This window comes from Melanotaenia boesemani, chromosome 5, assembly GCF_017639745.1.
Source record: "Melanotaenia boesemani isolate fMelBoe1 chromosome 5, fMelBoe1.pri, whole genome shotgun sequence".
NCBI lineage: Eukaryota > Metazoa > Chordata > Actinopteri > Atheriniformes > Melanotaeniidae > Melanotaenia > Melanotaenia boesemani.
This window is the reverse complement of record NC_055686.1, coordinates 36661402-36684593: the sequence shown is the minus strand read 5'-3', so window position 1 is coordinate 36684593 and position 23192 is coordinate 36661402. Positions and strand designations below refer to the sequence as shown.

The window sequence follows — 23192 nt, the reverse complement described above, 5'->3', positions numbered from 1 at the left end:
GTTGGACCCCTTTTGCCTTCAGAACTGCCTTAATTCTCGGTGTCAAAGATACAACAAAGCGTTAGAAACATTTCCCAGAGGTTTTGCTCCATATTGACATGATAGCATCACACAGTTGCTGTATATTTGTTGTTTGCACATACATTATGAGAATCTGTCGTTTCCAACACGTTAATATTTAGTAAAAATATTAATGTAAAACATCAACTATAGGGCACCACTGGAGAAATTCTATAGCTAATAACTATACTTTAATATCAGTCTTGAGGGTCTGTCTCTATTCTATTCTATTCTATTCTATTCTATTCTATTCTATTCTATTCTATTCTATTCTATTGTACAGTCATTTAGCAGAAGCTTTACTCCAAAGCGACTTACATCTGCAAGTAAGAATAACACAAGCAAGAAATCAAACAGGATGGGACATCATATTTAAGAAGTAGTCAGACCGCTGTGAGTCCAGTTGGACTGGTTGTGTTGTGCTAGAGGCAGTGCATTTTTTTTCTCCCTTCCTCTCCCTACAATAGCCCTTTGTTTAATTACGAGGTCATGATTTTATTACACAATATCATCTCGGATGTAAGTGAATGCAGCTGTTTTAGTGCTGAATTGAGCCAAAGAGCTGGACAAATCTTTCTAACTCATTCCGACGAGTAGAAGAGTTAAGCTAAGTTTGAAAATGCTCCTTAAACAGCTGAGTCTTTAGCTCACTCTTAAAGTAGATAAGGACTCTGCAGTAGATTTTTCCACCACTACAACAACAGAGGAAAAGGGTCTAACTACTGATTTGGCACCATGTTGTGGTGTACATTTGTACAAAACACAAAGCCTTAGTTTTAAGATTGCAGGGAACTTCTGTTGTTTAAACATCAACACAAAAACTTAAATCTACCAGCAGACAGACATAAATCACTTCCCCAAAAACCAGTGACAGTCAGTGCTTTGATAGCACCTGCCTACAGTGTCAAAAGACTCAGTTGGTCTCTGCTCTGGCAGCACCTGTCCTCCTCCTCCTCTCCTCTTTAGTTTGCCTCTGCTTCTGTGTCATGACTGATTCTCAGACCTTTAAGGAAGTTTGTGGTCTTCACACACGTCACTGTGCATCGTTGCTGTTTGTGGAGCTATTATATCTCCACTCACCACTGCATGTCAGACTGAGCAGTGAACATATGGTCCTTTGTAATCACATGTGCTAGGATTTGTATGCAACAACACATGTGATCCAGTAGAACAAATCAATTGTGTTCGAGGTCCCTAACATAACATGACTTGTCTACAATAACCTTATTAATTCAACAACACAAGTTCAAAGAAAAGGTCAATGAAAACCATAAACAAACTGCAAATCATTTACACTTATGCTGACCATGCTTAGCCATGCTAAAGCTGCTTCTAACTGTTAAAGCCCAGTGTGTGTATTTTGTTACCACAGTGCTTCAGAAACAGTTGGTCCTTGAGAAAAAGGGGGGGAGCTGGAAAGGGAACCTTTGTCCAACTAAATCCAGTTGTGTCTCAGTTATGTTGAGCTGGGTGTTCCTTAGATGAAGGATACTGGTCACGTCTTCTCAGCAGGAAGGCTAACCAAACAGCTGCTTGGATGAAAACTTTGTCATAAATGATTTTGGATTGCTGCTGTAAAACAGAGAACGATTGGTTGTTTCTGGCAGGCTGACCTGGAGATGAGAAAGAACAATTTGAAGTCTGTCAGCTGTTCCTTGGAGCCTGGGAGGGCACGGAGCTGCTAGTTTGACCTTCTATGACTAAAGCAGGCAGTGGTGTTACCTGGTCGATGATCTGGCCAGAGGAGAAGCAGATTCAGGGGAGTCCAGTGGCCCCATCCTGAGTCTGGGGACAGTTGTTTGAGAGGGACAACCTGGAAAGCAAGTCTCAATTCAATTCAATTCAATTCAATTCAATTCAATCCAATTCAACTCAATTCAATTCAATTCAATTCAATTCAATTCAATTCAATTCAATCCAATTCAATTCAATTCAATTCAGTTTATTGTCTTTATTGTCATTGTACAGGTACAACGGAATTAAGAAAATGCCAATCTTTACAGTGTTGAATAATAAATAAATAAATAAATAAATAAATAAATAAACAATACTAAAATAAATATACCCCCCCCCCCCCCCCCCCACACACACACACACACACACAGATATTGCAGATATTGTGCAATCCCTTAATAATGTACAGGGAATCGTGTTTCCAAAACAATTTTCAGATTATTACTTAGATTATTACTCCGGCATAAAAGCTGTTCTTCAGCCTCTTAGTCCATGCTTTTAATGACCTAAAACATCTGCCTAAGGCAGCATTTCTAAAATCAAATATCAGGTATCCTGAGGCAGCAGGAGCTGAGCTGTACAGATCTTCCAGGGAAGGTAGAGGGCAGAGGCATTTGGAAGACCGAAGATGAGATAGTTACAGTAGTCGATGCGGGATGTGATAAGACTATGGATAAGGATTGCGGCAGTATGCGGAGTGAGTGATGATCACAGATGGTTGATATTACGAAGGTGGAAGTAAGCAGACCGAGTAATGCTATTAATGTGGGCTTGAAAAGATAGGGTGCTGTTGAGAATGATGTCGAGACTCTTGACCTGAGGGAAGGGGAAAATGGTAGAACTGTCAATGTTGATGGAGAAACTGTGAGACTTGGTTAGAGTGGAGGGCGTACCAACAAGTAGAACCTCAGTTTTACTGCTGTTGAGTTTGAGAAAAACGAAGGAGAACCATGCTTTGATTTCCTGGAGACAGAGAGAGAAGGAGGAAGAGTCCCGGGATTCAACCCGCGCTGACGGAGTCGAGGAGAACAGGAGCGGCGGGGTTGGCCCACAAAGCCAGCGACAGGTACAAGGCAGACCTCAGGAGGATCCAGGGAACGCCAGGGTACCACGTAGGATCCAGATCCCAGTTGGGAAAATGATGAGAAGCGAGCCAGGAATGCCTTCAGCCTCACCAGATGACTACCGCGTTTACCGCGTTTGCCGCATTTGCGGGGACGTTTCTGCCGTGTAGAGAACTGTCACTGACTGCTTAGGTTTATCCTTTTTTATCTATATTTTTCCTATAATTTTTTAATCTTGTATAGTAGACTTTATATAGGTACATATTTTGATTGTTTGTCATTCTTGTTTGTCATTCTTATAAATTCTGTAAGATATTGTGAGACTGAGCCAGTGTTTTGAATGGCTCTTTGAAAGGAACGGCTCCTCAAGATCCGGTTCCCTTCAAAGAGCCATAAATCCCATCTCTACTGCTGTGGGAGGAGGGCCGACGCCCTGAACAGGTAAGCCGGAATACCTGAGAGCAACGGGGGGAGAGTTGTACAATGGCTGTAGCAGAGCATTGATGGAACTCCAGCATTGTACTGAAATTCTAGAAGAAACTGATGATTATACATCAACAAAGATTCTGAAAGTTGGGAGCCCAGGCATAAAATCAGCAGAAACACAAACCAAAGGGAGAGCAACAGACGAGCAGCCACGTACATCGGCGCCATCTTTCCACTCCAGCCCCACTCAATGTTTTTTCTTCTTCAATACTTCAATTGTCCAGTTTTGGTGAGCCTGTGTGAAATGCAGCTTTAATTTCTATGCTCTTAATCCAGTAGGTCAGCATTTTCTGAAAAACTCAGAGCAGCCTGTTTGCTTAATTTTAACTTCAGCAATTCATCTTGACCTTGCCATCCATCCATCCATCCATCCATCCATCCATCCATCCATCCATCCATCCATTTTCTTCTGCTTATCCAGAGTCGGGTCACGGGGGCAGCTGCCTAAGCAGGGAAACCAAGACTTCCCTCTCCCCGGCCACATTCACCAGCTCATCCGGAGGGATCCCAAGGCGTTCCCAGGCCAGCCGAGAGATGTAGTCCGTCCAGCGTGTCCTGGGTCTTCCCTGAGGCCTCTTTCCGGTGGGACGTGCCCAGAACACCTCACCAGGGAGGCGTCCAGGAGGCATCCTAACCAGATGCCCGAGCCACCTCATCTGGCTCCTCTCGATGTGGAGGAGCAGTGACTCTACTCTGAGCCCCTCCCGGATCACCCAGCTTCTCACCCTTTTCTCTAAGGGAGTCTTGCAACCTGACGGAAAAAACTAATTTCGGCCGCTTGTTTTCGCGATCTTGTTCTTTCGGTCACTGCCCACAGCTCGTGACCATAAGTGAGGGTAGGAACGTAGATCGACCGGTAAATCAAGAGCTTTGCCTTTTGGATCAGCTCCTTCTTCACCATGACAGACCGAAGCAGAGTCTGCATCACTGCAGACGCTACACCGATCCGCCTGTCGATCTCCCGCTCCATCCTTCCCTCACTCATGAACATGATTGGTTGGGCAAACTCCCATGCCCCCTCAAAGACCCTGAAGAGGGCTTCGAGCTGGTCCACTGTTCCACAACCGGGACGAAAACTACACTGCTCCTCCTCAGTACGAGGTTCGACTATCTGACGGACCCTCCTCTCCAGCACCCCTGAATAGACCTTACCGGGGAGGCTGAGGAGTGTGATCCCCATGTAGTTGGAGCACACCCTCCGGTCCGCCTTTTTGAAGAGGGGGACCACCACCCCAGTCTGCCAGTCCAGGGGAGCTGTCCCCGATGTCCACCAATGCTGCAGAGGTGTGTCAGCCAAGACAGCCCTACAGCATCCAGAGCCTTAAGGAACTCTGGGCGGACCTCATCCACCATGGCTTCTCCAAACTCCTCCCATGCCCCAGTTTTTGCTTTAGCGACTGCCGAAGCCACGTTCCACTTAGCCCGCCGATACCCATCAGCCGCCTCTGGAGTCCTACAGGTCAAAAAGGCCCAATAGGACTCCTTCTTCAGCTTGACGGCATCCCTTATTGCCTGTGTCCACCAACGAATTCGCTGGTTACTGCCACGACAGGCACCGACGACCTTACAGCCACAGCTGTGGCTGGCCACCTAACTATAGAGAGACGATAGAGGCACGGAACACAGCCCATTCAGACTCAATGTCCCCCGCCTCGCCCGGGACATGGTTGAAGCTCTGCCGGATATGGGGGTTGAAACTCTTTCCATGCTAACATGCTTAAATGCATTGGGCTGCTGCCATGTGATTAGCTGATGAGCAATTAAACAGGTGTACCTAATAAGGCGAGGGATCTTTACTTTTATTACTGTGGATCAAAACAGCTTAATTTCCTGGTGCAGTGGTTGTTTCCTCTTTGCATTTAACAGTTTAATTTGTGTCCTAGTTACAATTTCATTTTTTTTTTTTTTTGTTGTTGTTGTTTTTCCTAACCAAACTCTTCTTCCTTCGCGTTGCTGCAAGCCATGTGGTCAAGCATCTGCCAAAGTCACCCCAACCTCTCATAAAGAGATGTTCTGTTTTCTCAGGTGATTATCACAGCAGGGCATGATACGAGCCAAAACACACAACAGACTTATACATTCTCAGGCTGTCTGCAGAGCTTTGTAAATCCTGTCTCCAGCCTCTTACACATAGGGACTTAGCTGCAGCTAACCAAGCTAATCAATACACAGAACATTGGGACCTGGCAGCACTTACAATATGTTGAGCAGGCATGACTGCTTGGCATACCAAGGGTGGCCGTTTGCTGATTACATACTGCAAGATTACACTGCAGTAACTCTAACCTATTTAGAGTTGCTGTGAGGCAAATGGTGACACAGTGTGTGGATAACCACCTAAGTAGCTAATGTTTTCACAGTAGCTGTAATGGTGGTTTATGAAAAGGGCAGCCCATGTCAAATAAACAAAGGTAAAGGGTTAATGACCTGAAGGAGCAATATTGGGATCCAGCTGCTGACCCAGTGATAAAAAGGAAGTTCAGTGTTGTGCAGCAATTTAATATGTCTCCTTCAATCTTCCAGTATCCAACGCCGGCCTGAGGTTAAAAAAATACTCAAGAGGGAGGTTAGTTTAACTTCTGAAAATTGAAGTCTTAACACATACAGTTGTCTTACTGTCTGAGTTTCTGTGCTTGTTCTATAGTTAATCCATGATGCCCTGTCAGACTCTTAAGTCAGAGAGCATCTAAGAATCTAAGGTGCTAATCATGCTAATTATGGACATCAAAATCTATTTGCTCCTGTGGGAACCTGTAAATCCCCATAGTACAGTTTCCTCCCCCTCTTTTGTGAACTTGGCTAATTTAGCTACAACAGATCCATCACAGCTATGCAGTTGTTTTTTTTACTAAATCCTCAGCAACCTCCCCCTCAAATCTTTAACTTTAACATGTTTTCCCAAATAAGTCAATAAAAATGGTTTAGAAAAAGAACAAATGAAAATAGCAATCTTTATTCAACCATGTTCAAAGGCTTTGACTTTTCTTATTGATTTCTATAACAGTTCCAGCTGTCATACAGCCAAGTCTCAGTCTCATCATCAGCATTAAAATTTTTATATCACTCCTAGTGATTTGATCTATTTTGGTCAACTAATTTTTGAAGAGAAGTGACAGTTTATCCCTTTAGCATCTCATCGACAGTTTGCTTGAACACAAATCCCCTGTCCACTCCTTGAAATACCAAACATGCTAGAAATCCAGATACTGTGAGGTCTTTGTGAGCCTCATAAATCACATCTTAGAGTTAATTTATGCTCAATGTTAAGTATGCATATGCATCAAGATGGTGCCTTCTATCTGTCCTCTGCGTTCATTTTGCAAGCATTTCCATCTGACATGAACATTTGACAATGTTTGAAATACACATACATTTACATTTGTAAAGGGAGCATAAATGTGGGACTAATTACCCTCAAATCTGGCTTGCTGACTGCAACATCCAACATTTGTCTGCGCCATGAAAATCTTGTAGTATAAACTAGGCTTAAAAAACTATAGACTTGACATGGTGGCTGCGCTTAACACTTCTTGCACCAGTCATCCATTGTCTATATCTGCTTTTTCCAGTGCAGGGTCACGATCACTTGTTTGATCAGAAATCAGTCAAGCTTTTCAAAATAATTAAGCTCCACCATTATTCTTAATCAAATACAAGATGTGTCAAAATCAGCACGATGTTTTGATACAAGTGGGGATTTCTTTCCTTTAGTTAACAGCATGTACTTTGTAATGAACAGCATCAGTGTAAAAACATTGACACGTGGATATGTACAGTTTTTAGCATCTAATACAATATTATGTTTCTTATCTTTCACACAACAGATGTCATCATCAGACTGTCAGCCATATTCCATAAATCACATAAAACTGAAATTAACCATTTTTTTTATTTTTTAAATCATTATCAGAGAAGACTGAAACCTCTTAGACATTCCCTCAGCTTCACTGCCCTTTTCTTCTTGTGCTGCAACAGTTAGCTTTTAAATTGTCAACTGCTTAAACAAACACCTCTAGTACAAACAGATAACACCACCAGTTGGATTTTAATGCCAGCAAATGTGACTAAATGTAGGTGGCAGCAGCGTGGAGGAATCAGCCTGCCGACAGACGTCAAGAATGAGGAATAAGCCCAGGCTTAGTGATCAAACAGTCCATTACATGCCATGCGTAAGACACTTTAACAGATGACATCCTTTTAATGGATAAAGCTTGTTCTTGTTGGCAAGGATCCCTTTCTTTCTTTAGATAATGAGTGTTTCAGGAGATCTGTTTCAAAACCCAGTGTTCATCCATGCTGCTGCTGTTTATTTAGCAGGAATTCTTCCTAAATTGGCAAGCAGAAAATATTACGCAACTAAATATATACACTGAAAATTAGGTTGGAGAGGAAGGCAGGTAGGGAGAAAATATGATGTTGAGTCAGGCAGATGGGGGAATTCCTGAAGAGTTAGACAAAAGTGTTCATGTTACACTAATAAATAAAACAAAGATCTGGGTTTAGCCTTAATAAATCATTGTGAATGTATAGTTTACTATGTGGCTTTTAACTTCACAGAAAAAGGACAACGTCCGTGTGAAACACGACAAATAAAAACAAGAGGGCATCACAAAAATATCATCGGCAGGGATTTGAAGTTAGCGCTATATTTCACCCAAATGAAACATTTTCTATTCTTATAAGAGGAAGTTCAGACACAGTAAACCCAGGAATAGTTAGACTGACACAAAAAAATAAAATAAAATAATAATAATTTTCTTTTTTTTACAATTATGGATTTGACAGCCTAATAAAGTATCTGAGACCACAGGTGAGTCTGAAAAAGACTGATTTCCATCTACATCCCTACATAATGATCACTTTTAATTGTATTAAAATTGATACTGCTTTTTTTTTTTTTTTTAACTTGTCCCGTCCAGCATGGTAGCAAACAGAGTAATGGTCTGGTTGCTGTGTTGTGCTGAACAAATTTCCGTTGTCAAGAGGAGGTTTATGGGTATAAAGCTCCTCTTGATAATCTGATTCATTTATTTATTTAAATACTGTTATTTATTCACTTTGAATTATGGAATCTATGTAATTTTGCTGGACCCGACCAGAGGGGACAGGAAAAGGAAGAAGACAGCAAAAAGAAGAAAAAGTAGAGCAGAAAGAAGAAAGAGGAGACAAAAATACAAGAGATAGAAGGCAATGACGCTTCAGTCCAAACTATCACCAGACAACTAAAATGAAATTGATAATACTTGATGTGACATTTTCCTAGTCTTATTATGACACCAAATGAGTTTGTATGGTATAGTAAAGACACACATATCTCACACTATATTTCACTATACCACTCTGTACATTCTGTATATATGTATATGTATATATATATATATATATATATATATATATATATACATATAAAAGTGTGTGTGTGTGTGTGTGTGTGTGTGTGTGTGTGTGTGTGTGTGTGTGTGTGTGTGTGTATACATATATATCATGAGAATAAAGATGAAGCAACATGAGCTTCCATAAATTGTTTTGAATTAAAAATGTTTGTTTCTTTAGCTAGCAAACAACTAAAAATGTTTATCTATACATTATTTAATATTTACTTTTAGCATGTTTATTAGCTACAAGCTCTAAATCTCTCCTTTATATCCAACAGTCTACTTGATATGTTAAGTGATTTTTTTTACCTATATTTTGAATATCAACCTTTAGCTCCACAATCTGTTGGGCTAATTAGCTGTTAGCTACAGCAAAAACTTAGCTTGTGTCTACATCAACAAGCCAGTATTTGCTGGAAGTTTGCCAACAAGGCAAGGAGCTTAACTGTGAGGTTGGCACCTGAGTGAGGCATTTGGAGGAGGGGAAGTTGTCAGTCAGATCAGTCTGGAGCTACACAGCACAAAAAAAAAAACAGGAAGGGTCGTAATTCTGAATAGCTGAAAGCAAGATTTAGGGTTAGAAAATTAGCTTGCTTTCTAATTAGCATTTTTGTTTAATGGAACAAAATTTAATCAGATTTTTAATTGTGTTTGAAAAGTGCCAAACTGGAGAAAACATGTTTACTTTCTTTATTGCAGATTTTGCAGTTACATCAAAATACAAATTATCCAGATGAATTTGGTCACAAGAAGTGGCCTCCATTCAGTTTGCTCTATAAAAGAACAAATCTGAAAGTTATTTCAAGCTGAGTCAGTCCCATATCTTCAAAGCTTTACAGGGCATCCTGCCAGTGTTGACTTTATGACCTATTTCTTGCCCAGGTGTAAATCCACGTGTGCGTGTTTTCATTCAAATAGTCATGTGCCTCGTCACGGTTCTCTGAATGTGAGCATGCTAAGTATAGATCTGTTTAGTCTGACTTGCTTATTAAACATGGAGCAAGTGTTTCCAGTTTCCTGCATGTGAATGACACAAGCAGAGTGTTCTTATATGTGTTTCTAACTCAGATATATAAAACTGTCCAATTTACACATGAGTGTATCAGGGGCTGAGGTGCATGAACAGCTCCATCAAGACTGCCACCTAGACCACAAACTTAAAAAAACATAAAAATGCCTTCTGATGAAAAGATTTCTCTCAATTTATAGTCAGAGGTTGACTTCTGTGAGAAATCAATCATCTCTTAAGGGAAAATTTTAACAAACTAATAAGTAGTATACAAAATATTAAATCTAAATCTAATTTTAAAAAGTTTGTCTCATTTTACCTTATTCAAAAATGCATTGTTTTGTTTTTTACTTTTTTATTTATATTTCTATTTTCTAATTTTGTTTTCAAAAAAACAGTTCACACAAGCTAGTGAATGAACAAACATTTTACAGAGAAAAGCTTTGTTGATATTTAATGTTATATCTTAAATGTCAATTATAAAAAAAACATGGTTTAATGTTCAAATAAAAAAAATTTTCAGAGACATATTGAAGAAAGAATTGTGTATGTGTGTTATGTCAAGCTAGAGCTGTAATATCTCTAAACCTGTAGGATTGTTTTCAGTAGCTATAGCAGTCCAGCTACGTTTCACAGAACCACTGAAGATCATTTTCTTACTGCTGGTGAGTTTAGCTCATGTTCTTAAATCCACACATCATAAGAGGCTTAGGGTGAGACTTGTAGGACAACAATTGGTTAACTTTTGGATCCACGAGTCATCCAATCTATATGACCTTACAGGTTGTTTGTTCATACCTGTAAGTACAATCCACATTGACCTACTCTTAACAAAAACTTGATATACAGCAGTAGGTATTACACATCTCTAAACAACCATGTTTGTTTTATTATTAATATGAGTAGAAAAATGTCATTTTATAGGTGCTTTCTTTAACGATACACACAGTCCTTTTAGGAAAGTAGAATGGGAGTAGATGTCACCATTATGTGTAGTACCTGAAACTAAAATAACCAATATAACAACTACAACTATAATTTGGTATTTGTTGGTTATGTCTAACATCACCAATTTATTGAAACACTTCCATCATTTCCTCATTAGATTTAGGAAACAGGTTAGGGGTTAGAAAAATATCATGGTATTGGCTAAAATACACTCAGAAAAATAATTTAAGACATTATTGAGGCACCCTGTTTATAGAAATAAGGGAGATAGGTCTGGTAGGAGAGATACAAATGATTATATATGTATATATATATATATATATATATATATATATATATATTAGGCATGGGACATTAACACATTAATTACAATTAATTAATTACAAAAAATGCGTTAAAAACATTAATGCATTTAATCACAGTTTGAATTTCAAACAATGCGGAACGTTTGTCAGTGCACGAGTTGCTGGTACACCAATTAAAGTGAGACACACTTCAGAGCTTGGCTAAATCTGTGTTGCTAATTAAACTACTTTGATGATATATTTAGCAAGTTTTCAGACCCATATAGCAATAATAATAATAATAATAATAATAATAATAATAATAATAAAAAATAAAAATAATAAAAATAAAAATAAAAATAAAAATAAAAATAATAATAATAATAGATTTCTATAGCACTTGTTGAATTGGTGCCAAATCTGCTTGATGGAGAAGAATGCTGGTACCTTCCTAGTTTTGGTGTGTATCACCCATGCAAGCTTGACCAAATCCGACTTGTGTTCGACTCCAGAGCTTCACATCAAGGCATTTCACTTAACAATGTATTGCTGACAGGCAGCTTGCTGGGAGTACTGATGCAGTTTAGGTGTGAGCAGATAGCCATCATGGCAGATATTGCACAAACATTCTACAGTTTCATTGACAGGGAAGATGATTGGAACTTCCTCAGATTCATGTGGTTCAAAGACAACGATACAACCAAAGAAGTTGTGGAATATAGAACGAGAGTCTATGCGTTTGGCAATCATCTTCTCTGGCTGTTGCTGTCTATGGGCTGTGCTGAGCGGCTCTACATCCAAGTAAAGCACTTACTATGAAAGCTTTCAAGTGATGTCAGCAGTTGGGATGTTCCTCTGTCAGCGGACAAGGAGAAGGAATGGATTGTTTGGAGAGACTTGCTGAAAAGCCTACATCGCTGCCTGCCTGTCTACTGCTTAACATACAGAAGTCTTTTCAAATGCCTCTAAGGCCATTGTTGCAGTGGCATAATCTCAAGGTGACTGATAGTGAGTGAAGTTGCCATGTAGGTTTCCTCATGGGGAAAGCCAAGTTGGCTCCATCATCGGCCCATACTGTTCCCAGTTAGGTGCTGCTGTCCTGGCAGTGGAAATTGCTAAGCTGGTTGTGAGTGAGCTCATAAACAAACTGTTTGGAATTAAAATGCAATTAACTGAATTTTTCAGACATTAATAAAGCATTAGTTTATAATATTAATGTCTGTCTATTATTTGATTCAGTCATCCACTAAAACATGTTTCACATGTTGCATGTTATCCAGATATTTGTTTTACTCTAAATACCAAAGTTACCAACCAAATACCTACCAGCCCAAGTGCTTTAATTTCAGAATGTATCTTATATTTGAGTTAGTTGTCCAAGATTGTTATTTAATCACAAATTTAAATAAAAATTTAAATGTCAAAAGTTGAATTTTTTTAGACAAAACTTTCCCACAAATTAAAGGTTTGAAGCTATATCATACACTGCCATTAAGGTTTAAACATTTGCAGATGATAGTTTGTTTTCTGGCACATTGTTATTCAAGTGCCATTCCAATATTATTCATCTTTTTTTTCTATTGTGTGCCATAACTGTCTTAAATCTAAAATGTTTTTTTGTTTTATTCAAGCCTTTATTTTTCTCTAAGTGTATTTTTACTAGGTGTCAAGTCAGATCAGGATACATGCTTAGCTGTTGAAGACGAGATGTAGTATAGTTTGATTTGCAATTTTAGCTCTGTTGGTGACCATGTAGCTCCCATAATGACAGTTAATGCACTCATGTCTGCATTGCTGCTTCTGCAATAAGCCAGTATCAGTCTGAGTGTGATGTCTGGCACTTAGCTGTGGCTGCTCTAACAGGATTATCCTGCTGTTAACTGCTTTCTCTGTACATTCTGTCTATTCTTATACTACTCGTCAACTTAAACCTCTAATCTGTTGCGAGATCACCATGCTCACAAGTTCATTTCAACGTCACATAAAAACAGACTTCAATCTTTTCTGATTTACAAACCTTACAATAATTGTCTACAAACAGTGTTAAGTTCCTGAAACGTGAGACATTATCACTGGGCTGCAAATGTTGTCAATAATGACCTCACATTGGCTAAAAATGTCATGTTTTTGAGCCCCTGCAAGGGATTTGCTGTGTCTGATCTTGAGTATTGACTTGCTTGCATGTCTCCTTGCCCTCGCTTAACAATAGGTGGAAAGCAAGCAGGTGAGCTCACAAATTTGCTGGCATTGTCGAGTATGACTGGTGTTTTGTATGAAGTCAACAATAAAAACTCTTTAACCCAAACATTGGCTACAGTGGGGGACCATTGGTCATGAGTTGGGATGGCCAAGGTATACTTGCCTAAAAGAACATCTGTCATTACCAGCACAGTTTCCAGTTTATTATGATTTGGTTCTAATATGGTGAAGTTAATGGTCAAGATCTCATCTGGGCATGAAGCCAACAGGAGGCCCATAAAACCAGGTGGCTGTCTCAGTATCCTTGCAAAACTGACACTGCTCACAAGCCAGACACCACCGTGTCATATCAGAAGACATACCTGGCCAGTAACACCAAGATCGCAAAAGGGACAAATTTCTCTCAGTACCCTGCTGTCCATGTTCCTGGTGAACTCTTGTCAAAACCTCTTTTAGTAAGGCAGCCGGCAGCAACAGTCGTAACACAATTTCAGCCCCATTTGAACAAAGGATCTAGCGGTAAAACACTCCATCCTTCTTAACCACCCAATCCCACTGACAACAGAGCTCTAAAGCAGACTAAGAGAGCTGTTTCTTCTTCCCATAACTGGGTTCTTCCGATTCCAGAAACAACACACTTCCTGAATGACAGGATCAGTCTGTTAGTGGGCAGATATATTTATCAGGGTGTGTTGAGGCAGGACTGTGACAGCAGCTTGCGTCGCATCAGTGTTCCCTGAATGCACATCTTGCTGGTGGTCTAGGTAAAGAGGAACCAAACCTTCACGTCATGTTGGTCAGGTGGATGCTGACATGATAAAGAGTCAGCATTCCTATTACTTTCTTCCCGACCTGTACTTGACCTCAAAGTCAAAGGCAGCAAGCTGTGCAGCCCAGTGTTGTTCTGTAGCACCCACCTTGGCAGATGACAGATGAGTCAATGAGCTATTGGCAGTGTAGACAATATACTCATGACTAGGGTTGCAAAGGGGAGGAAAATTTCTGGTAAATTTCCAGAAACTTTTAATGGGAAGTTAAGCTTTGAAATTTTGGAATTTGGGGATAATAATAATTATTATTATATAATAATTTCAACAAACTATCATATCCAAACATAAATATCAAGATTTTGTTTTGTCATAAGTAGAAATCCATGCAAAATAAACAATTAAGAACATGGCACTTCAACAGATTTACTTCAGAGTAGAACTTTAAAACTTTAATTCTTGTCCTGAACAATCAGTTCTTTTATTGAGCAACAAAAACATAAATGTTGAGTAAAGTATTACTCAACTGAGTGGCCAACAGTTTTTACACTCTCACATTTGTGTTGCGAACCTTTGTGTGTGTGTTACCGAACAGTGGCCAGTTGCGCTCAGAGGCAGCTAATGATTGTGGGATTTGGAGGATGATGGAGGATACAGGTGCAAGGGCCTCAGATCCACAAAGTCCCTTCCACCAGGTGGATGCAGATATGTGCTAGCATAACTGCATGAATAGCATATATATTCAAGTGTGCTTGCTATGAATCTGGTTGTTTTAGCCAAGATTATGCAACAGTATGTTTTCCTCAACTATATTTAAGTTCTCTGTATTTCTGGGTAATTCCCAAATATTCCCATTAATTTCCATATATTCCCAATTATTCCCATGGAAAGTTTCCAACTTTGAAAATTCCTGGAATTTTGCAACCCTACTCATGGCCCACTTGAGTGCCAAAAGCTCCTTCTACTTCTACTTCTTGGAACTGTTGTTCTGCATGTTCCACTCAGGGAGCCTTAAACCTCGGCTTGCATATGCAATAGGCCCCATTCTTCCTTCTTGCTCCCGAGGAGCACTGCACCCAAGCCACCAAAACTTGCATCCACTTCCAGGATAAGAAGGTAGCGAGAAGTCTGCATAGGCAAACACTGGTGCTGTGGCCAGCTTGGTATTTAGGGCATCAAGGCCTTACCTGCATTGATTGCTTAGACCAGTGTTTCTCAATGCTGGTCCTCAGGGCCCACTGCCCTGCATGTCTTAGAGGTAACCCTACTTTAACACACCTGAATTAAATGAATGGCTCATTAACAAGCTGCAAATAACTTGATGAGAAAGTTTATTAATCTGAATCAGGTAGGAAGTAGGAACACACCTAAGACATGTAGGGCAGTGGGTCCTGAGGACCTGGGTTGAGAAACACTGGCTTAGACCATGGAGCAGTCAAACTCTGTCTTGCACCCCTTTTGAACTTTTTACCACCCAGCTCATCAACAAGGCAGTGTAGAGGGGCTGCCAGCTTTGCAAAACCCCTTACAAAATGCCTGTAATAGCTATCAAACCCCCTAAAAGAATACAGCTCAAACACATTAGTGGGAGTCTGTCAGCTGACCCAGTCAGCTTGCTCGTCCACTCTGGCTCCCACCCCTTTCCCTCTCAGTAGTGCAGGTTGGATGGTGTTGAAAGTCCTGGAGAAGTCAAACAACATGACCCTCACATTGTTCCCTGCCTGCTCTAAGTAAGGGAGGAATCGGTGCAGCAGGTAGATCCCCCTGTAGCACAGTGCAACTGTTTGAACCGTCAACAGGGTTCCTGGGTTAAACCATGGCCAGGTCATTTTCTGGGGTGTTTCCATATTTTCCTTGTTTCTGTATGGAATTTCTTTATTTTTCTTCCATTGTCTAAGACAAAAATGTTAGTTTTGTTAATTATTCTGAATGAACTGTTGGTTTAGGTGTGAGTTTCCATTGTTGCTTGCCTTTAGGTTGTCTTTGTAATGAGCTGGTAACCTGTACCTTACATTTCACTCATTTTGAAGAATCAGCTGAAGGCCACTACAACCTTGAACAGGATTAAGTGGGAATAGAAAATTGGTGTTTCAATAGTCACTGTTTTTAGTTGAACTAATAATTCATATACAACTGTAGAAAGATGGTTTAAATATCTGTTGCAATGGAACCACATAATGTGGTAATCTACTTATAGGAAAATATTATTGGATTTTATCTGATTTTACTGTCTTATTTCTCCAACTGGGTCCCTCTCTTGCCTCATTTCTGATTATTTACCTCTGCCAAGGTGAAAGGTCGTGTATTAGGGGGCTTTGGTTTGTCTGTCAGTGACATAACTCAGAGAGTTATGGTTGGATTTTGATGACATTTGCAGGAAATCTATGGAATAAGGAATACATTATTAGAATTTCACCACCTGGATCCAGGAATTTTTAAAGGATTCTTTATTATGGTTCATAAGAGATCATTTTCACATTATTGCCTTTATCTCAAATATAATGCCCATCATCATTTGCAATAAATAATTTACAATGGCTTGGCGAAGGTCACTCTCTGAGTGCTTCTAGTTTTGTTTTGGAATAACTCTTCTCCTTCTTCCCCAGAAACTGCACCTAAGGCATTTGGAATCCCACTCTTCCAGGTCATTGCTAATGACCGGGCCTACAAACTGCGTCAGGATGCCCTGAAGGAGAGCAGGCGTGACTGTCTGGACTTAGAGGCCAGTATCCTGCACTTTAGGGCAGAGAAGAGACAATTCTTCAATGGGAACAAGTCTCTAGTCAGCTCCTCATCAATCACAGGAGGAGGCCCAGGCTCGTCGTCTACAAACTCTGTGGCTCCTGCACCTGTTTTTGACACCCAGAACAAACCATTGTCACCCACATTTCTGGATAACACTGGCAGAGGACAAAGGAGGGTGAGTCTATTTACTGTCTACTTCTGGACATTGTACAGAAAATGGCTTAGTTAATGTTGTTTCTGTAAAAAAAGAAACCTGAAGATGAGAAAGCTACTTTCAACATTATGTGTGATTCAAGGGGTAATTAAATCAGTGAATAATGGATGCCCAGACAATTATACAGCATAGGAATAATCAAAGAACCAAGCTGCATGATCTTACCAAACTTACAATGGGATAAGTGTTAGGTGACACCTGCCAATTAAAAAGAGGGCATCATAAGTGGTGTACAAGGTAGCAGCAAGAAACAGAATGTAATAGAACAGAATTTCCTCTAAATTACATGAAACATCAAAATTATAGGTGCGCCTCTCAGTAATGCTATTAAACAGACACAGTCACAATCACATCATAAAACCAAAGGAAGGGGAAATTATGAACATCATTAATTAAATATAAAACAAATAGATAAAAATCCCTGTTAAAAAATATTGCACTTTTCATTATTCCACCGATCAGAGGTAGGAGTAAAATGTCCTTTTTTTAGATATTGTGTGTGTTGACTGAGTGAGTGAATAGTCTTGGAAAAGTAACTGCTCATAGCTTTGTTGTTACTTAGATTAGATAAACTTTATTAATCCCGAAGGAAATTTTAAACACCAGCTGCTCATGCACCCATAAAACTTGCTTACATTATAAATAAAGCTGATTAAAAAAAAAAAAAAAGATAAGAGTTCTTTTACTAAAATCAATAAATACATAGATTAAAACTGTAAATGAAATAAGATCTAATCATAATGAAATCATAAATCTGCTCTAGTTTATTACAGCCAGGGAGGCTCCATCTCCATCGATAATCGAATGTCCACTTCTCCTCTGCCCCCCTCCCTCTCCACGCCCTTCCAGTGAGTTGTGCAGCCTGATAGCAGAGGGAACAAAGGACTTCCTCAGTCTGTCTATGGCACATCGGACTGATATCAGCCTGTTGCTGAATGTACTCCTCCTCTGTGATAGGACAAAGTACAGGGGATGTGTGGTATTATCCATGATGGAGTGAAATTTACACAGAAATTTTTGTTCTGTTGCCGCCTCCACAGACTCCAGCTTCAGTCCCACAGGCCTTTTTAATTAACTTATTCAGCCAATTTAGGCCCCTCCTACTGATAGAGCCCCCAGTTTTATGAAAAACCAAACTTGAAGGGAAAATGTTCCTACCTCCAAACAATCTCTGACCCAGGCATACGCACAGAATCTAGCAAAATGGGAAACACGAACGGTACAGAATAAAATGTTGTGAAATGTGAGACATTTCTGCACAATCCACTATTACCTTTCACACCACGTGTTATATATTAAAGCTGTTTGCAGAAATTAATAAAGACGTACGTTTGATATTAATTCTCCTAAGACCGCACGCTTGGGAAATAAAAAAAACAAAACAAAACAACTGAATTTTCAGGAAAAAGGGAGATGATATTAATAAGAACCTCAACCAGTAAAATATTTTCTATCATTGTTAAACAAAACTTTGATGTTATAAAATCCATCCAGATAAATAAGGTGACAGTCTGCTGCTAGCATGTAGCCGTCAGTGTGGAAAGTAGCTTTGGTCCTTCATTCCAGCAAAGCGGGACGCAGACTGGAGGCTGGAGGTCTAGACGTGATGCTACGCTAATGAAACACACAAGAGGAGGATTTCCTTTTATTTATTTATTCTTACACAATGCTTTTTATTGTTGTCCCACTTTCTGTCAAGACTCTTTATTTCCCACAACTCCTTGTACACCTGGTTAATAGCTGTGATTGTGTCCCTCTGCACCAGCTAGCACACCCAGCAACTAGGAAGAAAAATTCATCAAAGGTCATCAAAGCACCAGGCTCTGGCCAGCTGAGCTAACCAGCCAACTTTTGAAACACTGTCAGAGCCTTATTCTGCTTAAATAGACACTGATTTTTCTCAGATATAATTCAGCAGCATTTACATACCAAATAATAATCAACTTTATCCAACATACAAAGTTTTGACCAAGAATTATAGTGGCCCCTGCATTGTAAGTTGGCAGACAAACTTGTCCTCTATTATTTTTGGTGGCTTGGAGGAGCACTCATGGCATGCACACAGACTATAGTCAAGATCTTTTTTTTTTTTACTGTAACTCAGCTATGCCTGCTCTGAGTTGAATGTTGTATCTTTCCAAGGGCTTTTGGTCACAGGTGGATTAGAAATAAAATGCCTTAGATGCTCCATTGTGAGCCCCACTTTGACAAGAATCAATTGTGGAAGATTTACACACCCAATGGAGAGTTTTCTTTACAATAACAACATATTTTAGGTCAACCACGAAGGGACTTGAATTCTCAATCTTCTGATCCAAAGTCAGATGCCTTATCCATTAGGCCACGTGGTCCTAAACTAGCTTAAGATTGTTATTGACATAACAGGCCAATCATTTGAGATTTGTGTGGCTTAGTGGCCTTGGTTTACATACCTATGCAACTTTGCTTGGACATAGCTGAAAGCACCATTGACCTGGGAGACTAGGTCAGTGGTCTCCCCCAAAGGGTGTGCTCATACTAAGAGGAAATTCCCCATTTTTTGCCTAACTCTGTTCAAAAGTCTGATGAGATCAAAAGTGCTCTATGTAAACAAAGCTATTGACTGTCCCCACCTCCGCTCTTGGAGTCTGTGGTTGAATCTGTGCTAGTCAAAGTTCAGCAAACACTTAAACATACAAATTAAAAACACCAGTTTGGAAGAAAGCTACGCTGCACATGCATTTTGCCACCTTAAATGACCAGGTCTATGCTAAAGCTAAAACTGGCTAACCATCACATCTCTTGGTGATTCCCCAATAGTGGCTTGTTAATATTTTTTAGCTATCATAGCATCTATTGTTCAATTCACAGACTTCCTGTCCCTCAACATGACTGACAATAGGCTGAAATCCTATTATTTAAAAGAAAAATTAGTTTCCTGTGTAGCACATTTTCATCATTTTGTTGGACCACTAGTTGGTTAACTTCATTAGTTTTCTCAGCAACACAGTACATACATTCTTTTACATAAGTATAATGTTTAATCTTTTGTTTAATAAACTGTCTTTACTTGAACCACTAGAGGGTGGTGTTTCTTGAATTTAAATGGAATATTTGGGGGAGTTGTCTGAAATGACTCATGCTGCTTAGCAGAACTGCCAAAGGCTATTTAATAATAAAAGCTAACAGTGGGTCATAACACTTTGAAGTCACTGAAGGCATTTCTTATCTGCTGGATTAAGTATTACACAGAACTAGTGTAAGGCCTCCACAGTTCAGAAAGCTAATCTCTGTCTGCATCTCCAGATGTAAACATTTTTACAACAATTTGTTTCCACAGCGTCTTTTTTTTCCTTGTGAAAATGCAACTTGTGCATTTCCCCGTGTATGTGAACCCTCTCCTTTTGAGGACAGTAACTGAACCTAAAAACAGCTATCAACTGTAGCACATAAGAGTTTATGTCTATAAACACCACACACACCCACAGTCTTTCCTGATTAGAGGCATTTAATAGACATAATGTAAAATCAGACTAATGATTGACATTGTTACTGATGATCGATTTGTCAGTTGCGTAGTTTAAAGAGTTGGAGAAGAGAAAAATCCAAATGACTTAGTTGGAACAAAATGTAGTATAAAGTAATATTCCTCTACATTGTAATCAATGCAGAGTGCATACAGGGTTGAAAATAACCCAATGAGAATTTCTTTTAAACCCACATTTTATCATGAATTTGGGATTCTTTATTAAAAATATACATACACTGTGTGCAGAATTATTAGGCAAATGAGTATTTTGATCACATCATCCTCTTTATGCATGTTGTTCTACTCCAACCGGTACAGGCTTGAAAGCCTACTACCAATTAAGCATATCAGGTGATGTGCATCTCTGTAATGAGAAGGGGTGTGGTCTAATGACATCAACACCCTATATCAGGTGTGCATAATTATTAGGCAACTTCCATTCCTTTGGCAAAATGGGTCAGAAGAGAGATTTGACGGACTCTGAAAAGTCAAAAATAGAGAGATGTCTTGCAGAGGGATGCAGCACTCTTAAAATTGCCAAGCTTTTGAGGCGTGATCATCGAACAATCAAGTGTTTCATTCAAAATAGTCAACAGGGTCGCAAGAAGCGCGTTGAAAAAACAAGGCGCAAAATAACTGCCCATGAACTGAGGAAAATCAAGCGTGAAGCTGCCAAGATGCCATTGGCCACCAGTTTTGCCATATTTCAGAGCTGCAACATCACTGGAGTGCCAAGAAGCACAAGGTGTGCAATACTCAGGGACATGGCCAAGGTAAGGAAGGCTGAAAAACGACCACCACTGAACAAGACACACAAGATAAAACGTCAAGACTGGGCCAAGAAATATCATAAGACTGATTTTCCTAAGGTTTTATGGACTGATGAAATGAGAGTGAGTCTTGATGGGCCAGATGAATGGGCCCGTGGCTGGATCAGTACAGGGCAGAGAGCTCCACTCCGACTCAGACGCCAGCAAGGTGGAGGTGGGATACTGGTATGGGCTGGTATCATCAAAGATGAGCTTGTGGGACCTTTTCGGGTTGAGGATGGAGTCAAGCTCAACTCCCAGTCCTACTGCCAGTTTCTGGAAGACACCTTCTTCAAGCAGTGGTACAGGAAGAAGTCAGCATCATTCAAGAAAAACATGATTTTCATGCAGGACAATGCTCCATCACACGCATCCAAGTACTCCACTGCGTGGCTGGCCAGAAAAGGTCTAAAAGAAGAAAAAATAATCACATGGCCTCCTTGTTCACCTCATCACAAATAAATACATAAATTAAAAAATAAATTAAAAAATTATAGCACAAATAGACAACTACAATAAAGATTTCGCTATAGCTCTTGAGCCTCTTTTTAAAAGCAGCAACAGTCTCTGCAGCCCTGAGGCCCTCTGTCAGGCTGTTCCACAGACGAGGACCATAGTGGTGGAATGAGGCCTCGTCGTAGGTTTTCATCCTGACTTTAGGAACAAATCAAAAGGCCTGTACCAGAGTATCTCAGGGTCCACGAAGGCTCATTATTTAAAAGAAAATCAGATAAATAAAAAACCCCAATACCATTAAGACATTTATAAATGACTAAAAGAACCAAAAAATCAATCCTGATTTTGGTCCTCGTCAGAACTAGTGCTGCTGAGTTCTGGAGCAATTGTAGATTAGAAATATTCTTTTTGGAAAAGACAGAGAGCAGGGCATTACAATAATCTAATCTACTAAAAATAAAAGCATGCATCAGCGTCTTTGTGCTGGCAAGAGAGAGAGAAATGGGTGGACTCTGGCAATGTTTTTCAGATGGTAAAATCTTGTCTTTGAGACATTTCTAAAGTGTGGAATAACATAAAAAAGAACACCCAGATTTCTCACACGTTAAGAAGGTCTAAAACTAAATAATTTCTGTAAAATAATATCTTCTCTTGTCTTCAGGACAAAAACTTCAGTTCTGTCCCGATTAAGTTGTAGGAAATTCTCTGCCGTCCATGACTTTATATCTAAAATACAGTTTTAAAGGATGTTATCTGGCTCCAGATCATCAGGAGACACTGCAATGTAAAGCTGCGTATCATTAGCATAGCTGTGAAAATCAATGCCGTGTTTTCTGATGACATCCCCAAGAGGCAACATGTACAGATTGTTTTGTTTTTCTTTTAGACCATTAACAAAATAAATGTAAAAGTCTGCAGTTTTAATGGTGTTTGTATTGTAATAGTATAAGTAATGACTGTTTTCCACTTAGAGAAGTTCTGTTTTCATACATGTTCATAGTGAGTATTTATATTTAATGACATGACTTTCTTTCACTATTAAGTTACACTTAGCATTTAAATTATTAAATGCTGACTTTGTGAATGGTCAAAAAGTCTCGTTTATCAGGGAGCTGATAAACTGTGCATTTGTTTATAATTATTTATAGATTATTTAGTTCATTTTTAATTTATACAGTATCTTCAGATGGCCCACTGGTCTTGTTGGGGGCAGCAACTGACTAAAAGACTGGGAATGATGGTGGATTGATTGGTGTGCAGAAAACTAAACAAAGACTTTTTTTTTCTTTCACAGATACTTGACAGTAGCTGCGTTTCCATTACAGTATTTTGCAAAATAAAAGCAATATTTCTAAGATTTTGATAAAGTGCAACTGCGATTTGCAGGTGTTTCCATTGAGGGGTGTTTAGCGCATTAGCGGTTATTCTCGTAAAATCTCGTCCCATGATAGAGATTTCTACATCTTTGTAAAACTTTGTCGTTGTTTGCTATCAAGGATGACGATTTTATTTTTTTCTTTAATTATTTGTAAAA

The 23192-nt window shown here is 39.4% G+C and overlaps 1 protein-coding gene across 5 annotated transcripts in view; it reads left to right on the top strand.

Moving 5' to 3' along the window:
* Window positions 1–23192, top strand: part of arhgap36 (Rho GTPase activating protein 36) — a 116481-nt gene that overhangs the window by 80732 nt on the left and 12557 nt on the right. For all 5 annotated transcript variants that reach the window (XR_006010562.1, XM_041986588.1, XM_041986591.1 and 2 more), the window contains exon 4: window positions 16533–16846. Coding sequence is in view for 4 of the 5 variants with exons in the window: in XM_041986588.1 (XP_041842522.1) it covers window positions 16533–16846 (314 nt within the window). In the remaining variant the exon portion in view is untranslated. The remainder of the gene's footprint in view (window positions 1–16532; window positions 16847–23192) is intronic.